This window comes from Myotis davidii, unplaced genomic scaffold (genome assembly GCF_000327345.1).
Source record: "Myotis davidii unplaced genomic scaffold, ASM32734v1 scaffold354, whole genome shotgun sequence".
Lineage (NCBI taxonomy): Eukaryota > Metazoa > Chordata > Mammalia > Chiroptera > Vespertilionidae > Myotis > Myotis davidii.
In genome coordinates, this window is record NW_006285785.1 from 396,154 (window position 1) to 409,270 (window position 13,117).

General features: G+C 46.3%; 1 protein-coding gene and 1 long non-coding RNA gene across 3 annotated transcripts in view; one reads left to right on the plus strand and one right to left on the minus strand.

Annotated features, from left to right (window-relative positions):
* Positions 1–9,980, minus strand: part of PSMF1 (proteasome inhibitor subunit 1) — a 41,474-nt gene extending 31,494 nt beyond the window's left edge. Inside the window, exons 1-3 of one of the 2 annotated variants that reach the window (XM_015559441.1) lie at positions 9,725–9,980; positions 2,805–2,957; positions 1,184–1,266 (exon numbers count right to left, since the gene is read on the minus strand). In XM_015559441.1, the coding sequence (XP_015414927.1) occupies positions 1,184–1,266; positions 2,805–2,957; positions 9,725–9,853 (365 nt within the window). In that variant the 5' untranslated portion in view covers positions 9,854–9,980. The remainder of the gene's footprint in view (positions 1–1,183; positions 1,267–2,804; positions 2,958–9,724) is intronic. The other variant, XM_006756717.2, reaches the window with a different exon arrangement.
* LOC107181988 lies at positions 9,909–10,993 on the plus strand. The gene is made up of 2 exons (XR_001512705.1): positions 9,909–9,996; positions 10,893–10,993. It is a non-coding gene; the product is annotated as an uncharacterized LOC107181988 (long non-coding RNA).
* The last annotated feature ends 2,124 nt before the right edge of the window (positions 10,994–13,117 follow it).

Consider the following 13,117-nt stretch of genomic DNA (forward strand, 5'->3'; position numbering starts at 1 on the left):
TGAACTGCTCTAAAAATAGTCTAATAAATAAATAAGTTGGGCCCTGGATGGTGTGCTCAGTAGTTAGAGTGCCTTCCCATGCACTGAATGGTCATAGGTTCTATTCCTGACCTGGTTAGGCAAATACCCAGGTTGTGGGTTCGATCCCCGGTTGAGGCACATGCGTGAGGCAAACAATTGGTGCTTCTCTCTCTCACATCAATGTTTGTTTCTCTCTCTCTCTCTCTCTCTCTCTCTCTCTCTCTCTACCCCCGCCCCCACCCCCTAGAATCAATGAAATAGCATATCCTTCAGTGAGGACTAAAAAAAAAATGTTGGGGGGGAAATAAGCATATGAAAAGATGCTTAACATCATATGTTATTAGGTAACTGCATATTAAAACAAATAATGAGATACCATTACACATCTATTAAAATGGCCAAAATCTGAACTGCTAACACCAACAAATGCTGACAAGGATGTGAGACAATAGGAATTCTATTTCTTTGCTGCTGGGAATGCAAAATGGTACAGTCACTTTGGAAGAGAGATGGCAGTTTCTTATAAACCTAAACATACTCCACCACCACCAAGGGTGGACTCTAAAGTAAACTATGGAACTTGGGTGATAATGTGCATCAGTACAGATTCATCCATTTAAAAAAATGCACCATCTAGTGAGGAATGCAGATAATGAAGGAGGCTGTGCATGTGTGTGTGTGTGTGTGTGTGTGTGTTTTTTTCTCTCTCTCTCTCTCTCTCTCTCTCTCTCTCTCTCTCTCCCCGCCCCCACCCCCTAGAATCAATGAAATAGCATATCCTTCAGTGAGGATTAAAAAAAAAATGTTGGGGGTGGAATGGAGACCTGATTAGGGACACTTTTTCTCAGGAGCCTACTCTAAATGACCACCTTGGCCCAGCCCCATCTCTACTCCGTAGCCACTATAGCACTTGTGGATTCTTGATTGCATAATTTTATTTCACGTAACATTTCCCATGAGTCTTCTTTTCAAATAAATTAAAAATAGGAAAAGAAAACTGAGAAGTGACTGTGCCCAGGAGTGAAAGATCCTTCTGTTAACCTTCCTTAATTCTCTGGATATCTCCACGCCATTCCTTATATCTGGCCACTGGCTGGCTGGCTGGCTCTCCTCCCCCCCCCACCTCCTCCACCCCCCAGGAAAAGCTATCACTTAGAAGTACCTGTGGAAGTCAAGCAGGTTTTCTGAATCAATATAATCATCCAAGTTGAGGGTCAAATCTGACACTTGCTGTGAGCCATATTCCTAGAAAAAAAAAAAAGAGAGATAGACTATTATTTCTGGGCTAAAGAAACATGTATGTGCACAAAGAGACATGGATAAGGACGGTTTGTAATACAGGAAATACCCTTCTAATGATTGGGGACTTCTCTGATTTAGGAATATCATTTTTTTTTGAGGCAGAGCCCAGAAAACCTACTTCCTGGGCTCTTTTGCAGCCTGGGCACAGGCACATAACTGAGGAGCCAAAAAGGTGCACAACTTCGACATGGAGGTGGGCACCATGGGGAAGCAGGCTGAGCAGGAGACAGACATCTTACTGAGGAAGGGCTCCGGCATCAGTGGCTCAGGAGAAGCACCAGGCCAGGCAGTACTGGCCAGTCCTACCATCCCTGTGGTGGCCACAGCAGTGTTTCAATGGCATGGTTTGGGGCACTATCGTGGAGCCCAGATTTGAACCTGTTTTCTAGCCCTTCCAATAATTCAAGGAAACTATCCCAATTCTTCCACAAACCCAATCTGTAAACTAACCTGAAGGGATTTTGTTCTTTGAAACTAAGAGCCTTGTCTGATATAAGATCTAAGTGTTCATCAAAAGGATAAATAAATTATGGTATTATGGAATATGGCATAATAAATTAATGAATAAGGTATAGCTACTAGTATATGCATTCCTATGTAAAGACCTCCAAAATATACTTTTCCATGAATACACACAATCAGAACAAAAGGAAAATCACTGCCTTCATGGTGCTCACTGTCCAGTGATAGAATACAAACATTAACCCAAAGCATGAATAAGTACATAAGTACACATTGTGGTACCAGGCAGGAAAATGAAAGGATCAAGTAGAGAAGTACACTTTAGATTTTTCTGGCAGGTGAGAGTAGGTAGTCAGGACTGAGCTTTCTGAGGACGTGAACTAAGAGAGGGCGTAGGCCTGGCTAAAGAAAGGGTGAAGAGTGTGTATGCATGTGAGGCCCTCACAGGGGGAAGAGCTTCCCAGCACAGGAAACAAGAGATGTAAAGGCTTCAAGGCAGCAAGAAGAGAAGCTTAGCTAAAGAACTAAAATATCCCCCAGGGCAGGGGTCCTCAAACTACAGCCCACGGGCCACATGCAAATACAAATATTGTATTTGTTCCCGTTTTTTTTTTCTTCAAAATAAGATATGTGCAGTGTGCATAGGAATTTGTTCATAGTTTTTTTTTTAAACTATAGTCCGGCCCCCCAACGGTCTGAGGGACAGTGAACTGGCCCCCTGTTTAAAAAGTTTGAGGACCTCTGCCCCAGGGGCTATGGTTTTTCTTCCCAGATTGTCACTGAATGGACTTATCTTAATTTACTTAACCATTCCCCTGTGATGGAAAGTCCCCCCCTCCCCCCCCAATACCATTGAGCACAAAGCTTTCTATATTTAGGGTTCTTGCCTCAGGAGAAAGATCCAGAAGTAGGATCAATGGGTAAAGGCTTCACAAATATTTACAGCTCTTCATCCATACAGTTAAATGGGTTTCACATCTACTCTCATCACCAGATCCCTCCTTGTCTCAGACACTCACCAGCACATTGATGATCATGCTCTTCTCCACAGTGACAGCCTTCATAAGGAGCTTTCTGGACCCCTCCTTTGACTCATACCGGAGGACGTACAGGTCTTTATTGTTGTTCCATCCGACAGGCAGCAGTTCTGATTTCTTATCACTGGGAACTGGCTGAGAAAACACCAGGGTTGAGAGGAGGAAGGTTATAACCTCAGGACACAGCTATGAAGGATTTATAATCTAATCACATTGCTTGCTTCACAGATGAGGGCATAGGGGTCAGGAGCTCTGGGACCCAAGTCTCTGGACTCGCGCTCCTGCTCCTCTCTCATCTCTGCCTGCCTTTGTCACACAGCACTGGAACTTGTCAAGAATCTGCCTTGCTTCAATATCTCCTCGCCATCCCTCTGCCAAGAATAAGGCCAATCATTTCAAGGAAATCTGTGAAATTCTAAGGTAGTGTTTTTAAAAGTCTGGAACGTGGGCCATCTACAATAGGATCATAAAGTGTTGACTAAAATACAGATTCTAATGTACCCTCCCTCCAGATTACTGTAGTGGCTTAACAAAAATTATGAACAATTTCATACACATACGAAATATAGCATATGTACAAGATAAAAAGAACTATAAAATGGACACCTATGTATTTGCCACCAGCTTAAGAGATAGAATATCACCAATACTGCTAATGCCTTGAGTAGTGTACCCCCAATGAAGCTCTCCCCATCCCCCTCACGGGTTATTACTACTCTGTATTTCTAAAAACTTCTTTACTTTTCCTTATAGTTGTATTACTATGCACACAACCCTAAAAATAAAATTTTCAAATGTTTTTGAATTTTATATAGATTGTATCAATTTATCACTTGCCTTTCTCATTCAATGGTTTTTTAAGATTCATCCATGTCAATGCATTTCACTATAGTTGATTCACTATATAGCATTCCATTGCTCTACAGTTCACAGCTATATAGCATACCATTGTATGAATATCATACAAGTTACACTTTTACTTGTTGGTAGGTATTTGGAGTGTGTACAGTTTATCTGTTTAGCTATTATAAAGACTGCTATAAACATTCCTGTACACATCTCCTACTACACATGTGGACAAATTTCCATACAGTATGTCTGGGGGAAGGACTTTTAATTTATAAGATGAAGTGTAATTGCATCCCAAAGAGGTACTGATTTATAATCCCACCAGCATAAGAGTTCCTGTTGCTCCGTGTGGTCAGCAACGTCGCTATTGTCCAATTTAAATATTTTTGCCAACCTGGTGGGTGAAAAATGCATCACTGAGAGTTGTGATGTCTTCCTTCCTTATTTTTTTTTTTTTTAAGCAACCCTAGGACTTTCCTTTTATACACTAGAGTTTGAAAAACAGTTCTCAGACTATTTCTATAGTAAGAACTAATATAGTGACTTCCAGGTGGGGAAAGATTTCTTAAGCAAAACTGACAAAAGAAATAAAGTGCTGCCTTTGAGACTATTCATAATTTAAAGCTTCTCTTCAACAACAGACACTACAAATAGGCAGCCACAGGTTAGGATGAGGTATCTGCCATGGCTACAAGTGAAAAGAATTAATAATTAGCACATAAAGGGAATGCTTGGAAATGAACAAAAGTTGTGAACCCACTTGAAAAACTGGCAAAAGATATGAATAAGCAAAAGATAAGAGCAGCTAACAGTGTATAAATGATTGTTTAATAGCACTTAGAGAAGCACAGGTTGAAATAATGAGATACCAGGTTACACCCCAGATTGGTTATTATCCATATTTCTACTTTTTGTCAGGTGTTTGTGTGGGTGTGGGGAGAATAAGACACTCCAGACACTGTTTTCTGGTAGCCACTCTTACAACCACTTTGGAGGGCAATCTGGTAGTATTCAGTGCAATGAGGTGAGCTGACACACAATGACCTCCACTCCTGGAAGAAACCCTGTGCACAGAGGACATGACAAAGAATTTTCATCACCAAAGTGGAGGGGAAATAAGACATCTCCTCATAGAGGAGCATGATATAGCAGTGAGAAGGAACAAACTAGATCTAATTGTAGCATTACAGGTAGAAGTAAAATCTATACTAATAATCTATACTAATAATCTACACTAATAAAAGGGTAATATGCAAATTGTTGGGATGCCCTCACGCAACAACTGAACAGCAGGCTGCATGGGGCAACCAGGCCGGTGGGGGGCAGTGAGGGGCAACCAACCGACCGAACAGCAGGGGGGCATCAGACCAGGCTCTAGGGGTTTGTGGCGATCAGGCAGGCAGAGGCCGTTAGGGGCAAACAGGCAGGCAGGCGAGCGATTGGAGCCAGCAGTCCCAGATTGTAAGAGGGATGTCCGACTGCCAGTTTAGGCCCGATCCCTGGGATTGGGCCTAAACTGTCAGTCGGACATCCCCTGAGGGGTCCCAGATTGGAGAGGGTGCAGGCTGGGCTGAGGTCCCCCCTGCCACCCCCCCACTTGAATTTCATGCACCGGGCCTCGTGTGTGTGTGTGTGTGTGTGTGTGTGTGTGTGTGTGTATGACAAAGAAAGGTTAAGAAAAAATGAGATTTATAGCTGGGTGACATTTATGCACACATTTTAAAAATGCACATGAAATATTTTTTTTTCATGGATGCATATTTATATAGCTAAATATGGAGAAAGTGGACTGGGAAGATCTGTATTCATTAAGAATATAGTATGAGAGAGTGGATAAAGAACAAGGGCAAAAGACAAAGGTCCAGCAACCCCAAGGACAGCGGGAAGCCAAGAGTGGAGAATTGGGGGCCTCTCTGATCACCCCGGATATTCAGGAATCCAATGGGGGGAGAGGTTCCAAATAAAAGTCAAGATGTTGCAAGTGGCATGGTTTAAAAGCTGGATGGCTGACAAGGAAACTCACAGGCTTGAAGCAGAGAAATGAGAGTGAAGGAAACCAAAAGTGAAACTAATCAAATCACTCTGCTAAGTGAGCAAGAGAAACTCCCTTCATCCCAACTGGTAAGTTTCCTGTAACATGGTTAGCATTGTGGATTTACGGTTTATTTTGGAAGCCAAGAATTTGATAATATATCTGTCTTTGTTCTGTTAAGGGCCTTTGAATATATGTCCTCCATCTATAGCAACCCATCAGAATTTTTTCTTAGAACATAGGTAACTCAGTCTGCTCACTATCCCATAACCTCTGGCTTCCAGAATAAGAGAGAATCCTGGGGCCAAGTGAGGTGATGCTTCTCACTGCAGTGGAACCGATGTTCCTCAGCTCAAGGGCTGCCTTGATATGGGGAAAGCAGGTGGGACAGAGAGGGACTGGCCCCAGTGATATCAGTCCAAATATGGCATTCACTGCCCTCTAGGCCCTGACAGCAAATATCAGGTCTCCCAGAAAGCTACAACTGGAACGTAGCCAAAGTGCAATTGTGTAGTTTACTTCCCTTGGAGGAAAATCTAAGAAAGGGTTGACAGGGCCTGAGAATTGCCCAAAGTCACGGTAAGTCAGGGACAGAGCTGGATTTGGTAGTCAGAGCTTCTGGTTGCCCTGGCTATGGCTGGGGAAGATTTTTCCCAGCCAGGACCACCAGATTAGCTCCAAGAAAGGAAATGTAATTGTCCCCTTAGGCCTCCGGTCGGCAAACTCGGCTCGCGAGCCACATGCGGCTATTTGGCTCCTTGAGTGTGGCTCTTCCACAAAATACCATGTGCGGGCACGCAAATACAGTGCGATTGAAACTTCGTGGCCCATGCGCAGAAGTTGGTATTTTGTGGAAGAGCCACACTCAAGGGGCCAAAGAGCCGCATGTGGCTCGCGAGTCTAGTCGCAGTTTGCCAACCGCTGCCTTAGGCAAACTGCTGGGGCTGGATGCCTTCTTTGATGGTCTTGAGTTCATCCCAGTGCCTCTGGGCTAAAATGCGCCCAAAGAAACTCAAATTGATCATTCTGGGCATTTTCTCTCTTTCATCATACTATAACACAAAACAGTATTCTCTAAGTCTATGACCATTTCTATCCCTTGCCACCTAAGCCACCTGACACAGCTGTAAAGCTCTTATGAGACATGGTGCTGACTTCAAGAAAGAAATACAAATTCAAATATTGGCTTTTTATTGAAGCCAGGGAATGCATTGCTCTCCTAATCAAGTATTACATACACAATTCCCCAGTACCAAAGGAGACAAAACCAAATAGAGGAGACAATTTAGCTTTTTATTTAATTGCCAATATATTATATAATCAAGCACATACACACTTTTGGGACCTTCCTCTCTCTTTTATCACCCAAGGAGGGTGGGGAGCAGGAGGTGGCTGGATAGGCAACACACACATCCTCTGAGCTTGGCAGACACTACTGGTCTCTGCTGAGTCTTCCAGTTCCAGGCCAGAAAATTAAACTCCTCTTAAATAAATTACTAGGAAAGATGCCTCAACCCTGAAGAAGTAGACTCAGCAGAAGTGAGAGGAGAACAAATGCAACCTGAGCTCCAATGACAGTTAAAAAAGAGAGGCCAAGAACAGCAGAAATATACTCAAACCTGCAATACAAACACCCATCCCCTCCAAGAGCATGCACGCTTTAGCACCGGGTGGTCATGTGAACAGTGGGCAGTGCCTTCCGAAACCCTCATTCCCACTCTCCCTGGCCTCCCCTATGATGTGTGGAGCCGCAACATTTTCTGTATGAACTCAGCACACAGCACTATGAACAGAATGGAACTAGATGGACCTTTGGGAATTAAGGATCTTTTATTTACTTTCTAAAACCAGTATTAAAATGAGATCATATTCTTTCTGATGATTTCACCTGAAAATTTTGGGGTCCAGAGTATATGGCAAAGGGGATGGTACTGGCTGGAAGGAAGCAATAACCTAAGCTGTCGAAGTGAATCAGAGTTGCTGATAGGATGCGAGAGGGACGAGTGGTGGAGGCAGATCTGCAGTGTTGACATGTCTTTTTAGCATGGGGAGAAGAAAAGGGAGTCACACAGGCCCTCTGTAACAAAAACCGGCTCCTGGGGAGAGAGGTTCTGACAGTGCGTTAGAGGAGCAGTAGCTAGCCGGCAGGAGATAAGGAGAGTGGGGTACATGAGAAGGGGCAGAGAGTGGGGCAGGCATATTAGGTCTGAAAGACAAGCAAAGAGGAGGGGGGAGCTCCAAGGTCATGACCAAGTCTAACTCCCCTCTCCCATCCCACTGTTCCCTGTGCTATCCCACACATCAGCTTTCTGGGAGAAGTTCCCAGGAAAGACTGAAATGAAATGATTAGGGCAAGTGAGAGTGTGAAAGATGAGAAAGCTGGAGTGGGGCAGGTGGAGATGCTGGGGAGACTATGCACTGAAAGGGGAAACGGGACTCTTGGGAGTGGGGACTGTCTCTACCTTGTCCCAAGGTCTGAAGTGCAGGGTAAACAGGCCACGAAGAGGCGTTTGGGAGGGAGAAATGGCTCTTGCTGTGTGTGTGTGTGTGTGTGTGTGTGTGTGAGAGAGAGTGAGAGAGTGAGAGAGAGAGAGAGAGAGAGAGAGAGATTGGCCCTTCTTTTCCGTCTTATCACCAGTCCTAGAGTCCAGATGAGGGATGAAGTATGTGTGAACCTAGAGGTGGGAATAAAGGAAGCTAAGTGTGTATTGGGGGGGCCCGTGAGAAACTTGAGATCTGGTGGTAGAGTGGGGGGGGAGGTCGGGGGGAGAGGCCCAGAAACCCATGACAGTTCTTGTGCTTCTGCTTCCTGTCCTGGGAGTAAAGTGTGAGAGGAGGGTGGTGGTCCTGGCCACTAGTTCTAAGAGACAGGGATGGGGCAGCCAGTGATGTGGGGAAGGACCTGGCCCCACGTGCTCAGGGGGATAAACCATCTTCGAGGAAGGATTCCTGAAGCTCTGGGCAGAGAAGAAAGGTTTAAGGCTCTGGATGTACATCTGAGAAATACAAAGGATTAGCAAGCTCGAGAACTGAAGCGGTGAGAAGTGAGAGCAGGGTCAAACATCTCACTGCTGGATGCAAGAGGGGAGGGGCCCTGCTCCCAGAGCTGGTGTAGGTTCTGGGGGCCAGAGGAGCGGATCCAGGGAGCGTCTTGGAGTTCTGAGTGTGTGTACCTGGGAAGCCGGGCAGGGAAGGTGTTCTCTCTGGTAGAGCAGAAGGAAAATAAAGGGGCAGGAGGAGGCCAGGCCCAGGTCTCACAGGAAGCTGATGTGCAGGATGACAGTCACAGGGGAGGGCAGGCGATACGAGTTAACCACAAGGGGCTCTGTGGGGATATCGGCGGCCCCCGGAGGCAGAGGGGAGGGTGAGAGAGCAGGAGGGGCTGGTCCTGTAGGGACAGCTGTGGGGCTGTGGGGAGGAAACCTTCCCTGGCCCGCACGCGCGTGTGTACGTGTGTGAGATTGCTGGTTTTCCAGAGCCTGAGCTGGGGACGACAGCAGCGAGTGATCTGCAAAGGATGGAGGGTGTGAGCTCTCTGGGCCCAGGCTGAGGCGTGAAGAAAGGGCCCTTGACAAGGGCTGAGTAGGTCCACGCTCACCCCGACACCCGTGCTTGGATCCCGCTATCCGGTGGGGACCCCGGTACAGTATGAGGGCAGCCTCCCCGCCCCGACTGTGTGGGAAGGAACTTAGCGGACACTCCAGGTGGGTGAGGCGTGCGCAGGGGGCTACCCCCGTCTCGGTGCCAGGCTCACACAGTCCTGGCCTCGGAGACTGGCAGGCTGTGCTGAAAGCAAGTTTCTGACCGGGGGTTTTCCATACACTGTGTTGTGAGGTGCTCTGAGCTGAGCTGGGGCAGCAGAGCCCCTCCCCAGCCGCAGTCTGTACCAATGGTGCCGTGAAACCGAGACCTGGGAGAGGGGAAGGTCAGAGCCCTGCACCAGGTGGTCTTCGGTCCTATGGGTTTGGGCCGAGGACACCTTCGCCCCTCCGCCCTAGCTCCGAGCCGCTCCGTGGCGTACCTGCTCGCCGGCACCCACGCTGTAGTAGCCGCACGTCACCAACTCCCAGTGCAGGAAGCAGACCAGCGCGTCCTGCGCACAGGTGATCGCCGGCGCCGCCGACGCGAACAGAACCTCCAAGCCCGCCATGCGTGCCCCCGGCTTCTGCGGGCAGAGGAAGGGAGTGAGGAAGTGCGGCGAGCCGACCGGCCCTCCGGGGACTGATGACTCCGCACCGATAATCCACTCGCTCCAGCTGCTCCCACCCACAGCCAAAATGGAGACGCCCTCGGGTAAGGGGGCGAGGCTGCCGGAAGTAGCTCTAAAGCGGGGCGCAGCTGCCTGAGCGCGTCCGGGCTGGAAACATGAGCGCAACACTTAAAGGTTCCGCCAGTCAGTGCGCGGGCGGGCGGGGCGGGGCAGGGTCCCCAGCTGGAATCCCGACCTTCCCAGGTTGCTAGCAAGACCACTGCAGGTAGGGTGTTGCGTCCTGGAGGAGAGGCCCCCTTCTTCTGAGCCACAGACTTCCCTTCCGCAGAATGGGATAGGCGCATGCTAATGGGGGGGGAGATGTTATGAAATATGGCAAAAAATAATAGTAATGGCCTCTTAGTCATTTCTTACTATGTGCCACATTATTCGAAATGCTTCACTACTTGTATTCATTTATTTAATCCTCATGACCCATATAAACTTGGTATTATAGCCCCATTTTACAGTTGGGTAAACAAAAATGCAAAGGGTTAAATTTGACCAAGATAACACAGCCATACAGTGAGTATGGCAGAGATGGAATTAGGACTTAGCTGACTGGCTCCTAGAATAGCATTTTTATTATTTTTAATCCTCACCTAAGGATATTTTTTTCCATTGATTTTTAAAGAGAATGGAGGGTAGGGAAGAGGGAGAGAGAGAAAAACATCAACGGGAGAGAGACACATGGATTGGTTGCCTACCCTATGTGCCCGGACCAGAGCAGGGGATCAAACCTGCAACCGAGGCATGTGCCCTTGACTGGGAATCGAGCCCACAACCCTTCTGTCAATGGGCCGAGGCAACCACTGAGCAATCGCCTGGGCTAGGATAGCATTTATTAAATGTTTATTGTGTACAAGATGCTGTGCCAAAACCTTTACATCACCCTAACAACAATTCTGAGGTATGTTCCATTATCACCTCCATTTTGCAGATGATAGAACCAGCTCAGAGAATCAAGGCCACTTCCCCCAAGAAAACAGCTGCCTGCCAAGAGCTGAAGTTCCTGATCTACTACTGAATTTCCATAGTTTATTTGCTTGTCTCCTTCATGATTTTTACCACCTATTATTTCTCCAACAGGTTTCTTGAAATCTAGTTTCCCATCCCAGTCAGCAATTGGCTGCAAGCCATTGTCCTCTCTCATGTTGATGCCTATGCTAACCTCTGAACTGCCCTCTCCTGAACGTCTGTCCTACGTTCTGCAACTATAGATTACATTGAACATACGCTAGCTCACATCCCACCTCTGCTCAAAACTCCCAGCGCTCCCATCACACTCAAAGGAAAAGTAAAGTCCTCCCTATGGTCTGCAGGAACCTGCATGTGGTCTGCACCCCCATCCCTCACTCAACACTTAACTCTCTCTGACATTAGCTACTCTAACTCTCCCCTCATCACCTGCATTCTTGGTTGCAATAATCTTTTTTAACCAAAAAATATTTATTTACACAAACGGGCAGTGGAGCAGATTTGGCCAACCTGCGATTTAGATGGAAGTATTTATCCAGTAATAACAAAGGGACTACTAATAAGTTGAAGGCCAATTTACCTTTTACCAAGGAACCAGTATCTAATATAGTGTTCTTGGGGTCAATTATACATTTTAAAGATACAGATATGTAATATTGATCTTTATGAACATAGAATAACCTCTACTAAGGATTTAAAAATTTATTACAAAAATTCAGGGCACAAAATTTCATTTTGAAATGTTGCATTGGTTGCAATAATCTTGACTCCCATCTTCTCTCACACCCACATTTTCTTCAACAGCAAAGCTAGTCATCTTCCTGACTGCCTCCACCTTGATCTGATTCTCTAGCCTGTCATACTTGGACTATTGCAGTAGCCTCCTGCCCAGTCTCTCTCTTTCACATGTTCTATTCTCCTGGCCTTTCTCTGCATGTACTGCTGTCACTGCCTGGAGTGCTCTCTCTCCAAACATCTGCATAGTTCATTCCTTCCTTTAAGGTGACTCCTTCCCTCATCTCCTACTAGCCTCAGCAGAGGGCTTCCCTGACACCCATCCAAAACAACCTCCTTCATGCAACCACTTTTTTTTCTTTCCTGAAAAGTATTAATCATAACCTGATATTATATTAGGTATTTTTTTATTTAATGACTGTGTTCCCACTAGACTGTGAAAAGGAGCAGAGACCGTGTTTGTCTTGGATACAGGTATGCCTGAGTACCTTCCCAGTTCAATATATACTTATTGAATGAATGTATAGATGAATGCATGCATGCATGTGTGAATGAATGAATGATGAGTGAATGAATGAATGGATGAATGAATGATTGGGCTAGTCTCACTCACCCTTTTGCAGTTCACCACTCACTTTGTTAGCTGGCCTTGTATCTCTCAAAATTTTGTGTTCTTGAGGTAACCTTTGGATGCCCAGATTTTTATACCTCATCTGTGGAGATTCTAGATGAGCAGGTCTAAGATGGAATGCAGGTATGTTGACCACACTCTGGGTGATGCTACAGCTGGGGACTGTGGAACTCCTGAGATGTATTGCGGGTGGCATAGGCTATTTGCTCTTTCCACCAAGATTCTCTGCATTTTCAGGCATCCCTGATTTTACTTGCTCTATCTCTTCTGCTCTCAATCTCTTTCACCAGTTATGGAAAATTCCACCAATTCATTCATTTAATCATTAACTAAACCTCCATAGGCTGGGTTGCCCTGGATGGTGATGCAGGCTCTGTACTGCACAAAGGTGCCCACCCCCGTGGCAGCCCTATCCCTAAGTGCTTACTGTGATCCAGGCCCAGATGAACAAGTCATAGTTCCTGCCACTATGGAGCTCACTGTCTAGTGGTAAAATAAAAAGGAACCCCAGTGTGAAAACCGTTATGGCAGAGGGACACTTGGTGGTCTGTGCAAGCCCAGAGGAGGCAGCTAATTCAGGGTAGGGGTCATGGAGGGCTTCTTGAAGGAAGAGATGCCCAACTGCACTGAACTGTAGTGGAAGATAGGGAGCAAAAGGTGTTCCAGAAATAGGGAGCAGCAGATGCAAAGGCTTGGATGTGTGAAATGCAGCCAGTACTCTGTCTCCTGAATGAGGCCTCCCTTCATCTCCTCTGCCCAAAACTAATTACGCTCTCCTTAGTGCCATTGGCCAGTGGGGGTGCCAAAGGGCGGGCATGGGA